This window comes from Equus asinus, chromosome 13 (genome assembly GCF_041296235.1).
Source record: "Equus asinus isolate D_3611 breed Donkey chromosome 13, EquAss-T2T_v2, whole genome shotgun sequence".
NCBI classification, from domain to species: Eukaryota; Metazoa; Chordata; class Mammalia; order Perissodactyla; family Equidae; genus Equus; species Equus asinus.
This window is the reverse complement of record NC_091802.1, coordinates 26410515-26423525: the sequence shown is the minus strand read 5'-3', so window position 1 is coordinate 26423525 and position 13011 is coordinate 26410515. Positions and strand designations below refer to the sequence as shown.

At 58.3% G+C, this 13011-nt stretch overlaps 1 protein-coding gene across 1 annotated transcript; it reads right to left on the bottom strand.

Annotated features, from left to right (window-relative positions):
- Window positions 1-3532: 3532 nt before the first annotated feature.
- CA4 (carbonic anhydrase 4) lies at window positions 3533-12418 on the bottom strand. The gene is made up of 8 exons (XM_070482847.1): window positions 12120-12418; window positions 7764-7817; window positions 6620-6775; window positions 5723-5868; window positions 5509-5604; window positions 5170-5233; window positions 4819-4985; window positions 3533-3851 (listed from the first exon to the last, which is right to left on the bottom strand). Exons 1-8 carry the CDS (start codon window positions 12175-12177, stop codon window positions 3657-3659), a joined length of 936 nt encoding a protein of 311 aa, XP_070338948.1. The 5' UTR covers window positions 12178-12418; the 3' UTR covers window positions 3533-3656.
- Between the last annotated feature and the right edge of the window lie 593 nt (window positions 12419-13011).

Sequence of the window (13011 nt, the reverse complement as noted above, 5' to 3'; positions counted from 1 at the left end):
TCCCTAGAGGAGATAACGCTTTTGTCCCTATTCAGATAAACAAGCAGAGCCACTAGATGTGTGTAATGCAAGGTGCAGGAGCAGCGCCCCACCCACAGAGATAGGCCTGGCCGTCCTCCAAAGGTCATCGGCAGGAGCCTGGGGACAGCCAGGCCCAGTTAGATGGATGGGCCAAACTTAGCCCAGTTTGCAGGTGGATAAACTGAGGCCCAGAGCAGGGAAGCCATGCCTCCACGCCTGCAAGGCCACCAGCTTCCCTGCCTCTTCCCACCCACAACCCACCCAGAAGCACAGAGCCTCGGGGTCACAACACACGGGGGCACCGTTCACAATGTGGTCTCTGAATAGGCGCCCCCTGGAGTTTTGTGACGCAGCAGCCTTTACACGTGTATGTGCACACGTGCACGCTCCACCACCACCACCCATGACCCTGGGCTCCTACAGACTCTTCTCCACCACACGCTCCCCCGCCCGCATGCTGTCAGATCAGAGCCACAGGAAACAGGGCCAGCAAGTGTGCAAACCAAGAGCCAAGATGGGGAAGTTTATTTTCCAAGAATCATCTAAACACTTGGGGAGTATTGTTGGCCCCTGACTCCCACCCGGATGCGAAATCTAAACAGGGGGCCAGAGAGACGGCTGCCGGGGGATGTAGAGCAGCCAGCAGAGACAGGGTGGGACAAGGAACTGCAGACCCCACCCTGCCCCTGGTCCAGAGGTCTGTCTTCCTTGGATGACAGCCAAAGGAGAAAGCTGGCTGTGGGTGTTGAGGAGATGCAGAGAAGTGACCCCAGGTTCTGACAGGTCCCCTCACCCCTCTCTGCCTCAGCATCCTCATCCGTGCAATGAGAGACATAATTCCACCCTTAGAGGATTACAGTGAGGCCCGTGGCTGGCACCCAGTAGTCATTCAACAGATTTGCATTATGGTCTGTGCTGGAGCCTGTGACCTCAGAGACGGCAGGTGGTGGCCAAAACCACCAGCCATTGAGCCTTCCCTGGGCCTGGCCAGCTGCAGTGAAGTGTGTGTGCGCGCATGTGTGTGGACACGTTACACACGCAGTGCAGTGACCCAACGGGCATCAGAAGTGGATGAAAGCAGGGCCGGGGGCGGGGTGGGGGCCGGGCCGTCTTTGTGAATAAGAGGTGCTGTTGGTAGCTGCCCTCACCTCTGAGAGAGCTGCATCAGGAGCCGCATCAGGAGCCAGGCAGGGCTGCACAGAAGGAACCTGGAGGACCTTCTCCAGAGCGGGGTCTGCGGAGGGTGGCGCGGCAGCATTAAGAAAAGGAGGCGCTCAAGAGCACAAACGCAGCGAGAGGGAACGCCGGGCAGTCTCAGCCTCCGGGGCACGGGCGCCAGTTCCAGGGAAGTTGGCTGTCCACTCCTCGGGTGACTGGCCAGGAGTGACCTTGCTATGAGCGCTGGCTGGCAGCACCTGCTCTGGCCTCCAGGCACAGGGAGGGAGGGCGCAACACAGGGAGGAGACCTGAGCCCTGGGCCCTGGACAAGCTGTGCCCATTCTGGCCCCACTGGCTGCGTTTATTCTTGTAGGGTCACAGGGACAGGCGAGGGTCTGTGCCTTCTGCCTAGGGTTAGAGAGGCCAAGCCTCCCCTAGTCTTTTGCAAAGAGCTGGGACTTCTTGGTTCTGCAGCCATGTGCAGCCATGGCTTTCACTGAACGTTGCCTTGAGGGCAGGGATGAGGGTGGGGGGTGAGGGGGTGTAAATGGGGAGGAGGGGCAGTTCAGACTTCTGAGAGCCCTGAAGGGGGGCCGTGTGGAACCAAAGAAAACAGGTTCACTGTCCACAGCTACTTGCTGACACAGGCTGCCTGCTGTTGCCATGGTGACAGCAATACCAATCTCCACCCAGCCCCACGGCTGTGTGGTCACCAGTGAAGGGAGAACGGTGCTTATTCTTGATGACAAAGGAGAAGAGGGAGAAGGAGGCTGGTATGGAGGGGCAGCCCTTCTCCCTCTCCTCAGGCTTAGCTAGGTGTAGTCAGGGACTCAGAGGGTATCAGGGTGAGAGAAATCTCAGAGTCACCTCCAACCAGCTCCCCTCCCCAGACCAACAGCGAGCCAGGGCTTCTAGCACTGCCACCTAGCTCACACATCTTCTGGTGGGGAAGCTCACCACCTCCAGAGAGTGGACACCAACTGACCTGGCCCTGGCCCCTGGGGGCCCCTTTCTACCCAACAAGGCCCCATCCCATCCCCTTCCTCCTTCTCAAGGCTCACGCTCTTCCAAAATCCAGTCCTGCCCTGTGTGATGAGGAGAGCCCGGGGCCCTTCAGTCCCTACCTCCAGGGCTGGGCCTGGCTGGGGACCTACCAGTGGGGCCCTTTTTCCCTTCTTGATTTTTCTGGACACCCCCCCCCCCCCCGCCCTACACACCCCCTCACAGTCTCACTCCCTCCTTGGGCCCCAGAGAGGAAAAACCGTTAGAGACACAATCCTGGGTCTGGGGGGGATGTTCCAAGTGCAAGGGCCTGAGACCCCAGGATTCACCCCTGACTCCTCTTCCTCTCACATCCCATTTCTGACCCATCACCTCTGGACCACTGCAGCCCCCTAAGTGCTCCTCCTGCTCCTCACCCCTGCAGCCTCTGCTCCACAACACAACGACCCTCTGGAGGCTCCCAGGCTCTCATGCTCAAAACCAGTGTCATAATATCCTACCATGAGGCCCCCATCCCCACACACTCAGCCTCTCCCGTCCCGCTTCCCCTCCCTTCGGCCCCCCTCACTGTCTCCTCTCTCATTTGCTCTCTCCCTCCCTCACTCCACTCCTCATGGCCTCCCTGCTGTTCCTCCCACAGGACGGGGCCCTCCCCTCCACGCCGGAACACTTGCTGGCCTCCAGATGGCCTCCTCCCTGGCCTCCTCGAAGCCTTCTGGCTGTCCCTTCCCTTGAGGCCTGCCCTGACCCCCTTCCCTTCCTGATTTAACTTTCTCCCCAGCACTCACTGCCTCCTGATACGTGGTACCAGTCTGTCTGTTTTGTTTATAGCATCTCCCCACTAGACTGGGAGCTCCAGGAGGACATGTATTTCGTCTGTTTTATCCCCTGCCACATCCCCAGTGCCTACAACACAGACGCTCAAGAAATACTTGAGCAGATAAATGAAGCCCCTGTCATTCGCCTTGCCTAGGCTGTCCCCACATGTGACCCGCGCTCTCCACACCTAGGGCAGAGGAGGCAGTGCCGGCTGCGGTCTCAGCTGGCTCTGCCACAGCCTCCCTGTGTGGCCTCCAACAGCCTCCTCTCCTTTCTGAACCTCAGCTTCCCCCTTTATGTAAGGAAGACGCTGCATGGGAACTTCTCTGGCTTTTGCTGGATTGGAACTCCAAGGTGCCTTCTGCATCTCTCCAAGTGAAGTGTAGACAGGGAGTTCACAAAGGTGGGGGCAGGTGTCCGGTGGTCCCTGTTCGGAGGAAATCTCCAGGCCTTAAGTCCCCTACCCTGGAGCAGGGGTGGGTTGAGGGGAACAGGGCAGGGGTAGTTGTGGGAACTAAAAACAGACTCAAGAAAGGTTTTTCCAAAAATATACCCATATTTTAATCATCGTTACAGTCCAACCTGGGGAGCCTGAGGAACAGAGGCCCAAGGCCTTAAGGGCTGAGATCAGAGGTCAGGTGTCCAGAAGTGAGCTATCACTGGAGGAAGCCAGCCATCAGGCAGGTGAGTGTGGGGGCCAGCAGGGTTGTCAAGGGCAAGGGCAGCAGCTGTCCAGGGGCCTGGGACTTGAACACCGGGCGCTGCCCCAGGTCCTGCAGGGGCCTGACGTTTTCCGTCATACTCAGTTTCTGCTCATTGTCGTAGTACAGCTTCTGGGAGAATGCAAGGATCTGTGGAAGGGACAGGGCTCAGCAGGGAGGTGGGGAGCAGGTGGAGCTGCACTTCCTGCTGTGTGACCCCAGGCCAGTCACCTTGTCTCTCTGAGCCCTCATTAGTGAAGAGGCTCAGAATCCCTACCTCTCAGGTTTTTCTGCAGACAAAAAGAGTAAGGGATGTAAAGTGCTTGGCATTGGTGGGGGCTCGGTTCCCATTAGCCTTTCCTAGTCGAGTGGACTCACAGCTCACAGGTCTGAGGGCCTATGATTCCTGCCACCATCACTAGTACAAGAGAACAGTGGCTCTCAAACTCGAGTGTGTGTTAGCATGGCCTTGTGGGCTTTTGGATCCCAGATTGCTGGGCCCCACCCCTAGAGTTTCTGATTCAGTAGGACTAGGGTGAGGCCCAAGAATTAGAATATCTAGGAAGTTCCCAGATGTGTTGATGCCACTGGTCCAGGGACCACACTTTAAAAGTCACTGTTATGGAACGGAAGCTCCACAAAAGCAGCGATTTGGGCCCTTTGGCTCACTGCTGTATCCCCAGAGCCTAGTGTATTATAGGGACTCGAGTACCACTTGCTGAATGAATGAACTGTTTTCCTACTGTGGCTACACTGACCTCTCTCAGCTGCTCCTAGCCAGCGCCAGGCCCTCCCTTATGCTAGTGCCTCTCCCCAGGACCCTGGCTTCCTGCCCTCAGCTGACTGACACCCACATACTTTTCAGGGTGCAGCCTGGAAGCGTTTTCTGACCACCCCTGCCACGGCCTCCCTTCCAGCCCTCAAACCAGGGATCGGACAGCCAGGACATTTCTAGTCTGTCTCTCCCAGGGAGTGTCTGTGGATTCAACCAATGGACCTCAGCTCCCTGGGGTGCCTCATCCCCACCCCAGCCCAGGAGACCTCCAGGGGAGCCCAGAGGGACAGTTTCTGAGGAGCCAGGCATGGGAGGCTGCACCCTCGGCCGAGCCCTGGATACCTGGTCCTCATGAAGCTGAATGGGCTCCTTGAACACGGTCCAGACGACCTTCTCCTGGCAGCCCGGCGTGGTGAGGGAGCCCAGGTAGCGGAAGTAGTGCCTCAGTTTCTCCTCCTGGGGGAGCAGGTCCCACAGGCTGATGCTCTCTTTCATCGTGGTTCTCATTTCTTAGGGGGACAGAGGATACTGTCAGTTGGGGGGTGGGGAAGAGGGGCACCTCCAAGGCTCTGATACCCGCCTCACACACCTCACTCTCAGAGCCCGGGCCACCCCACTCGCTTCCATTCTCGGAGGAAATCTCCTGCCTCCTTTCATCCCCACAGCCTCCCCTTCCTGGTCAGCCTGACTCACCGGGTTTGGGGATCTCAGACAGCACCTCCACCAGGGGCTGGAAGCCATCATTCTTGGATCCAGCCTGGAATGGGAGGGAAGGGGGCTTGAGAGGGGCTTCTGTGGAGCCAGTGGTGACCACCAGTTCATTCTCCTGGTCTGGGGTGGGGAGGGCAGGTAGCTTCCGGGATTTAGGCCCTAGAGGCTCTAGGCTTCCCAGTCGGGGGAGAAACAAGTGATTGAGAAACAGGAGAAATCGGGGCCTCCCCAGCTCCCTCCTGCCTTGCTGGTCTCTGGATGCTAAGAAGCAGCCCCTCAGACCCTGGTTCCCTGGGACCTGGGGGGAGTGGGGGGTCCCACCTGCACCATGAAGGCCAGCACTGCAATCTCATCTGGGTCCTCGGCCTTTGTCTTGATCCTCGATGTCCCATTCTGTTTCTGATGTACTACGTGCATCTGGTGGGGGGTGAGAGGGATGGAGAGAAGACTGTGAGGGGGCTGGACTGCTCCTCTTGCCCAAGGAAGTTACGCCCAGAACCCGGCCAAGGCACCAACCTGGGAAGAGGCCCCTCACCTCCATGGCAAAGCGATGCCCATCGAAGGTGTGCTCTGAGCCTCTATTCATCTTGTTGGACCAATGCAGGTGCAGCTGCTGGGCCCGGTACTGGGCGTTCAGTCCTCCTCCAGAAATTATGGGCTTGTCCTCCAGCCACACTACCACTGGAGGGCACAGGAGGGAGCAGAGTCCTCTCAACCACCTCCCCTAGCCTCTCCCGGACCCCTCATCCCAGCTCTACCCAGGCAGGACCTTCTCTCCTACCTCCCACCCTTCAAAGGCTACAGTCCTGGGCCTGAAGGGACGGGATAGGGTGGGAGAGCCCCAGGCTTTTCCGTGGTCCCCTCACTGGCCTCCCTGCCTGCCTCTCCCTCTGCACACCCTCCACTTCCCCAAACATGCAACTCAGCCCCAGTCCCTCCCCTGCTTCAACCCACTCTGTGGCGCCCTGGCATCCTCAGGGGAATGTCCAAACTCCTTGGCCCTGGGTGACCTGCCCCTGGGCCCAGCTCGGCTGACCCTGGGCTGGCTCTGGCCCCTCTGGGCTTTACTGTCTGTCCTCCATCCACACGGAGCCACGCGCATTTCCCTGAAAACCCAAACTATTTCACTGTTTCACGCCTCCATGCCTTTGCGCATATTGTTCCTTCTTCTTAGAACGTTCCCCCACCCCCAGACTGATCTGATGAAAGTATTGCAAACACTGCTAGAGTGTTCCTTCCTTCCTGAAGCCCCTTCCTGGTCCGCGCCCGCGCCACGCCGCCTGGTCCCCTCCTGCACTGCGGGCTTTTCAGCCTCTACTCAGCTAAGGTGGACCCGGGCCTGGTGCACCCTCCCAGTCCTTGGGGATCTCAGGCATCCCAGGACTGGGTGCCCCTTCCTCCCCAGGTCCTCCATCCACCTGCTGAGACCCACCTGAGTGCCCATTGTTTTCAACATCCCACTGTTGCTTCTGGTCATAGCCGGAGAAGGAGAAGGGTCCCAGGTCTAGGTTCACCTCGGCCTTGGTGGTGTCGATGTTGATGGGGGACTGGCGGTCCTTCTGGCAGTCGTCACCCCACAGGCTTGGGCCTGAGCAGGGAGAGGGAGCGAGCTGAGGCCGAGGCCACTGGCACCGGGCTGTGGCCACCTCCGCCGCACTGAGCTCAGGCCCCAGCACCCAGCTCACGTGCGGCAAGGTCTCAGGCTAGCTGGCGGGCTGTGTTGAGGGAGGCTCTGCCCAGAGCTCTGCCCTCATCTTCCCTGGGCCCTCCTCCTCAGATACACTCACACACACTCACTCACACACACTGCAAAGCCAGCAGAGCTGGCCGCGGTGTGGGCCAGGGTTAAAAGAGGGTGGCCCCTTGGTGGCTATGGGCTCAGGGGTAGGGGCGACCTCATGGTGCTGGGCTGTGGAAGAGAAGTGCGGTGACAAGCTGCTTCCTGAGGGCAAAGGAGGTGAGTGAGAGCTCCTGGAAGCCTCGGAGGGAAGTCCCCTGGAAGAGCTGCTTATAGAAGGACGCTAAGCATTATCTGAGGGCTGGGAGGCAGGGCAGAAAGCCCTGGAGGAACCTGGTCCCCACACCCTCGTGACTCCAACACCCCATTGGGCGGGGCTCGGGAGTGGGGCAACACTATCTGGTCACCAAACCTAGCCGAGGCAGGAAGAAAGCAAACTGCAGGGAAACTGGTCAGCATTTGAATCAAAAGTGCAAAGGGCGACCGCCCAGGTCCACCTGCAGGGGAGTCCCTAGGCCAGAACCGACTCTCCATACTGTTGTGAGAAAGAGCAGTGTATCCCGTCCTTTGATGCTGCTGCTGATTTATTTCACAGAGGACTTCCTTCTCAGTGACATGACAGGAGGTGCCAGGGAAGATGCAGGTCACTGGTCACTCTACGGTCCTTATCCCGATCACCAGGAGTGTGTGCATGCATGCGTGTGTATGTGTTAGGAGCTGATATCTGACTGGGGGGCCACCGTCACCCCTCATTCTTCCCATCCTCCCTGGGTCTCCATTTTGACCTGGACCGCCCCCACCACGGAGAAAGGTCTGTCCCAGGGCTGGCTGTGCTTACCCTGGCAGGTGTGGTTGGAGGCCTCAGCTTGAATCTCGTAGCACCAGTGTGACTCTGGAGCAGAGAAAGGAAGGATGTGAAGCTTGCGCATATGTGTGTCAGGGTATCTATGCACACCTGCAACTCCCAGTGCATGTGAACCGCGTGCACACAAGCAACTTTGCATGTGCGTGTATGTGGGTCACAGTGGGTCAGAGCCGGGGACTATCCCTGGAGTTGGAGCCCCACCTTGGGATGGGATAGAACGTTCCTGGGGTCTGGGACAGGGGGTCCAGGGGAAGAGACTTAAGAAGAAAATGTAGGGATGGGGGAAGGAGGTGGTCAAAGCAGCCAGGCCCGGGGTGTCCCTGACCCATGGCTGATCAACTGGTCATCTTACCTGAGTCACTGTTCCTCAGTCAGGGCCAGGCAAAAAAGATCAGCCCTTGAGGGGGCCCCTCTGGGACCCTCAGCTCTACCCCAGGGCCTAGCCTGGACACTCCCCATCCATTGCTCATCAGACGCCCCGCTTCATCCCCTCTCCCGAACCTGGAAGGGAGGCTCTGGTGACAAGAGGAGGAAGATTAGGGCCTGGCCTCCCTTCCTGGGACAATAGAGACAGGTTCAGCCTGGCTGCTTTCCCAGAGTTGATCTGGGATGATGGAGATAAGGTTAGTCCCTCCCCGGATCACACCCTCTGTGCTATTAAGGCCCATTCTTGGCTACAGCTCACAGCCCCGCAGGGAGGAAGGCAGCCAGGCTTCTCCCCCTGTCCTACCACCTCACAGCTCTGGTGTTGGAGGCCACACAGATCGGGTTCTAGTCCTGGCTCTGCCTCAGGGCAGCAGAACCGGTGTCTCTGAGAAAAGGCTGGACCACAAACGTACTGCACTAATGCAGGGTGCTAACAATAGGGGACACTATGCAGGGGCAGAGGGGCACACGAGAGCCCTGGGCTTGCTGCTCAATTTTTCTGTAAACCTAAAACCGTTCTAAAATTAAAGTCTATCGATGAAAAAAAAGGCTGTGCCAGCAGGATGGACGAAGCATGTGATCCAAAGCTGGAATTCTAGCTGGGCCACCATGGTGGACTCAGGGTCAAGTTACTTAATCGCTCTGAGCCTCGGTTTTATCATCTGTAAAATGTAATACCATCCAGCTCATTGGGCTGTGGGAAGTTTACACGAGAGATGGGAGAGAGCGTTCCAGGCAGCTTGGAATTCAGTGAAGTCCCTGACTGATGAGTCCTTCCCTTCCCCTGCCTCCCCGCTCTGGCCTCATGTCCTTGTGCAGTTGGCCAAGACCAAGGAGGGGCTGAGAGGAGAGAAATGGGGTGAGTTGGAAAGGATTCCGGGATGAGGAAATTCCTAAGAAAAGCACAGCTTCCTGCTCAGCCTGTGAGGGCTCTATGCACATCCGCCCCCGCCCCCAACTCCTCCTCTAGGGTCCCTGGAATAGAACAGGGTGGGGAGAGAGCTTTGAGAGGGCCAGGTTCTCGGCAGGGGAAAGAAGGAGGGGTTCTAGGCCAGGAGGAAATCAGCCACTCTCTCAGTCTGGCTCCTCAGAACCACCCTGGGTTTCCCAGGTTCCCAGCTCTAGATCCAATGCTTTGCCTATGCTTCTGGCACAGCCTCTTCACAGATGGACAGCTCTTCAGGGATGGACAGCCCTGCAGCATCTTCCCCATGACAGGCCATCCCCTGCCCTGGACATCCTCTGCTGCCCCCGGAGGTTGCTGCCTCTGAGGACCCTCGTGTGGGGCAACTCTGGCAAGGGGCAGGGGCCACTCCCCATCCAGGCCCCTCTCTGCAGGTGGGCAGAGCTCTGAAGCTGGAGCCCTTTCACCTGGCTACCAGTCCTGGCTCTGCCTCTTGCATAATCTCTACAGGAGAATTCATAAAATTTCCTGAGCCCTACATTCTTCCTCAGGCAGAAAGAAGAGCCTCTGAACTCCCAGGGCCAGTTCCCGAGGAGAGGAGATAACAGATGAGAGGTCATTTGCAACAAGGTGGTGAAAGGCTCCTTGTCGTAATCTTGCCGTGTCTTCACCTCTCAGTTGTCCTGAAGCAAAAGTGGCCCCCTTGGTTGAGCTGACCCCTTCTCTGGACTGGAGGCCCTGGGGGGTCACATTCCAGGGGAAGCCTTGTTTAAGCCAGAGTCCTCCGGAGCCAGCTCTGAAGGGCGCCAGCCAGCTCTGAAGGGTGGAACCCCTTCTCAGCCTCCCAGGGGCCCATCTGGTCTAGGCTGAGCTTGCCTCAGGAATTTGTTTTCTCCTGCCTCGGGCTACTGCTCCTGGGTTTGCAATGGTGACCTCTGATCCACTGTCTTAATCACAGAGACTTTTGACCTGCTTAGTTGAACACTCTTGTAACTACCACATTCAGGAGGCAAAAGCCAGGGAAACATAATGTTGATGAGGCCAAGGTCAGGGGTTATGTCTCTGTCAGAGGGCTGAGGGTAGTGTGCCAGCTTTCAGGCAGGAGGTGGCAGGATCACAAACCAGCTCAGGTTCGAGAGGGCTGCTCTGGCACTGTCTCAGGCCACCACTAAGAGGACCTGGGAGGAGAGGGGCCACCCATAGGTCTTGGCTCTGAGCTGTGGGTTCCACCTACTCCCCCGGCCCTGATCAGAGACAGAGTGAGAGACCTAACAACCACTGCCAGTCACCCAGCCACTGTCCCCTACCCCTGGCTTACCCACCACCCCACCCCCTTCTTTAGAGATGACTGAAGAAGCTCTCTCTGATGAACCTTGCTCACCCTACCCTCCCACTCCGAGAGGAGGGAGGAATCCTGAAAACCAGCTTAGCAAAACCCAACTATGTCCTGGGCAAAGTCTCAGCAATTCCTGGCCAGGCATTTGGGACTCTGGAGGGGCCTAATATCCTCTCCCAACTGCTCCCTCCCTGGCAGCAGATGCCCTGGGGACTTTGATGTGCATGCAGCCTGGTCGCTCTCCAGCCTCAGGTTGCCTAGGGGATGCAATGGGTGGAGGAAGGCAGTTAGTTCCCACATCAGCTCCCTGTCAGCAGCAAGCCTCAATGCTTCAGGGGAACACAGCTTGTGCGAGGGGGCGACTGAGAGACTTCCAGCCAGCTGGCCCCAGGCCAGGGGTAGAGCCGTCATAGCCATCCCAAATGGCGTGCCTGCCATGTGCTACATGGTCCCCACACCAAGCACTTACACCCACTATCTTGGAATCCTTAAAGCAATACCTGAAGTCAGAAGTACTATGCCTGTTTTGTAAGTGAGAAAACTGAAGTTACGTGACTTCCCCAAGGCCACACAGCTACAAAGCAACTGAATGAACTGCAAAGCATTCCTCTTTCTACTAAGCACAGTGGCTTAAGTAGGTTTCAAATGTCCAGCCCTGCAAATAAAATTTTTCACATCCTGCCTTTTCTCTTTCCTCCCTTCCTATGAAAGGGCCTGGGAGTTGCTGCCAGATGCCCCTTGTCCCCCGCAGCAATGAGCACACACTCTTGCCTCCTCTGCTGCTGAGGGCACCCATACCCCTCACTCCACAGCTCCAAGGGACGAGCATCATCTAACTTTGGCAAAGAGCTTTGGCCCGGTGGACCCCAAGGACCATCCGAGGGGTCGCTGAGCTGGGGACTGGCAGATAGGGGCTTCCTGCGAAGGAGATGGTCACCTGTAGTGTCGCAGAGAAGGTGCCTCCGGATCCCTGTGCCCAGCCTCTGGAAGCGCCTTCAGCTCCTTATCAAATATTAACACGCCTCCCTGCCACTTCCTACCTAAGCGAATAATTAAGAGCTCGCCACACCATTAACCTTTAAACGAAAAATCTGGCCGGAAAGACCGGCTTGGCCGGGACCTCGGGGCTTCGGGTGCCCCCCGCCAGGCTCCCACTACAGCCCTGGGGGCTGGAGCGGGGAAAAGGGCTGGCGGCCTCCGGGGACAAGGAAGCCAGGGTGGGAAGCCGGGATGCCAGAGCCCCACCATACCCAATTTGTGCCTTTGGTCTAGGCCGGGAGCAGCCGCCCAGCATTGAGCCCCAGCGGGATGGACAGCGACCACGCACAGACTGAGGAGGACCAGACACGGTGTAAAACTCCAGAAACGGCGAAAAACGGACGCGTGCGTCGTGGCAGATCAGAGAAGCATCCTTATCACTGACTTGCACAATCACCTCGCCAACGGCTGCGGGACGACGAGTGCACACACTCTCCCCACACCTGCACGTGTGCACACAAGCTGCGCACGCCCGGTCCGCCCACACCCTAGCTGCTGCGGGCGCACACGCAACCCGCGGACGAACGTGCAGCCGGTGCGCACCGGCCGCCCGCGGGTGCAGCCGCGGCGGGGGTCGCAGAGCGGTCCACCTGAGGGGCATCAGGGTCCAACCCCCGGCGTTCACCTGCGCTGGCCAGAGGCCGGGCGGTGGTGAGAACCAGGAGCGCAAGCAGCAGCCACATCCTGCGCAGCAGCAAAGACGTCGCCAAGCCAGGGGTCGCGCACGGAGGAGGCCGCCGAGGATGCCACGATCATGCCGGCCGGGATTTTATAGCGGAGCCGGGACCGGAGGGAGCCCCGACAGCGGTACTCGAGTAGCGGCTCCTCCCCCTGGCGGAGCCTCCCCTCCTCTCGTCCTGTCCCTGGTCTGAAATCCTCCGCTCCCCACCTTGCCCTCCCCCCTGCTCCGCTGCTTACCCGGCCACCTTTTGCTTAATTAAGCGCGAGGCCCCCTCACCGGCTCCGCGTCCCTTTCGTTCAGAGGCTTTGCCCTCCCCTCTCTCTCCTCCCCCCATCTCACACCAGGTCTGCGGTTTGGGAACAGGGTAGCGACATTGCAAGGTCCTTGATCTACACAAGGGTGGGTGCCCCAGAGTCCTGATTTCTATCGTTTTGGCGCGGACCACTGCGCAGCCCTCTGGCCTCCGGAGCAGCCTGCGGATGCCTTGGATGGGCTTGGGTTGGGGGCTAGGCGGGCGGAGATAGCCTCAGAGGGATGATAGTGTTGAGGGATGCGCGATGGTATTTGTTGAGTCGGGTGTCCCCAGAAGGAGGGCTTGCTTCTCTTTCTCAGGCAAAGGTCGCTGATTCTCTGGTTCTCATTTCTTTTTCTGCTTCCTCCCAGACTGCTCCAAACTTAATTTCTAGGCAGATCAAAGACCCTTCTTCCAACACAGAGAGAAGACGCCCCTAAATTGTTGTGTGAGTGTTTACCTGATGGCCAGAGCAAGGGGGCCTGAGGGGGCAGAACTGAGAAACGGATTGCAACGCCGCTCAGTGAGAGAGAAACTTATGGG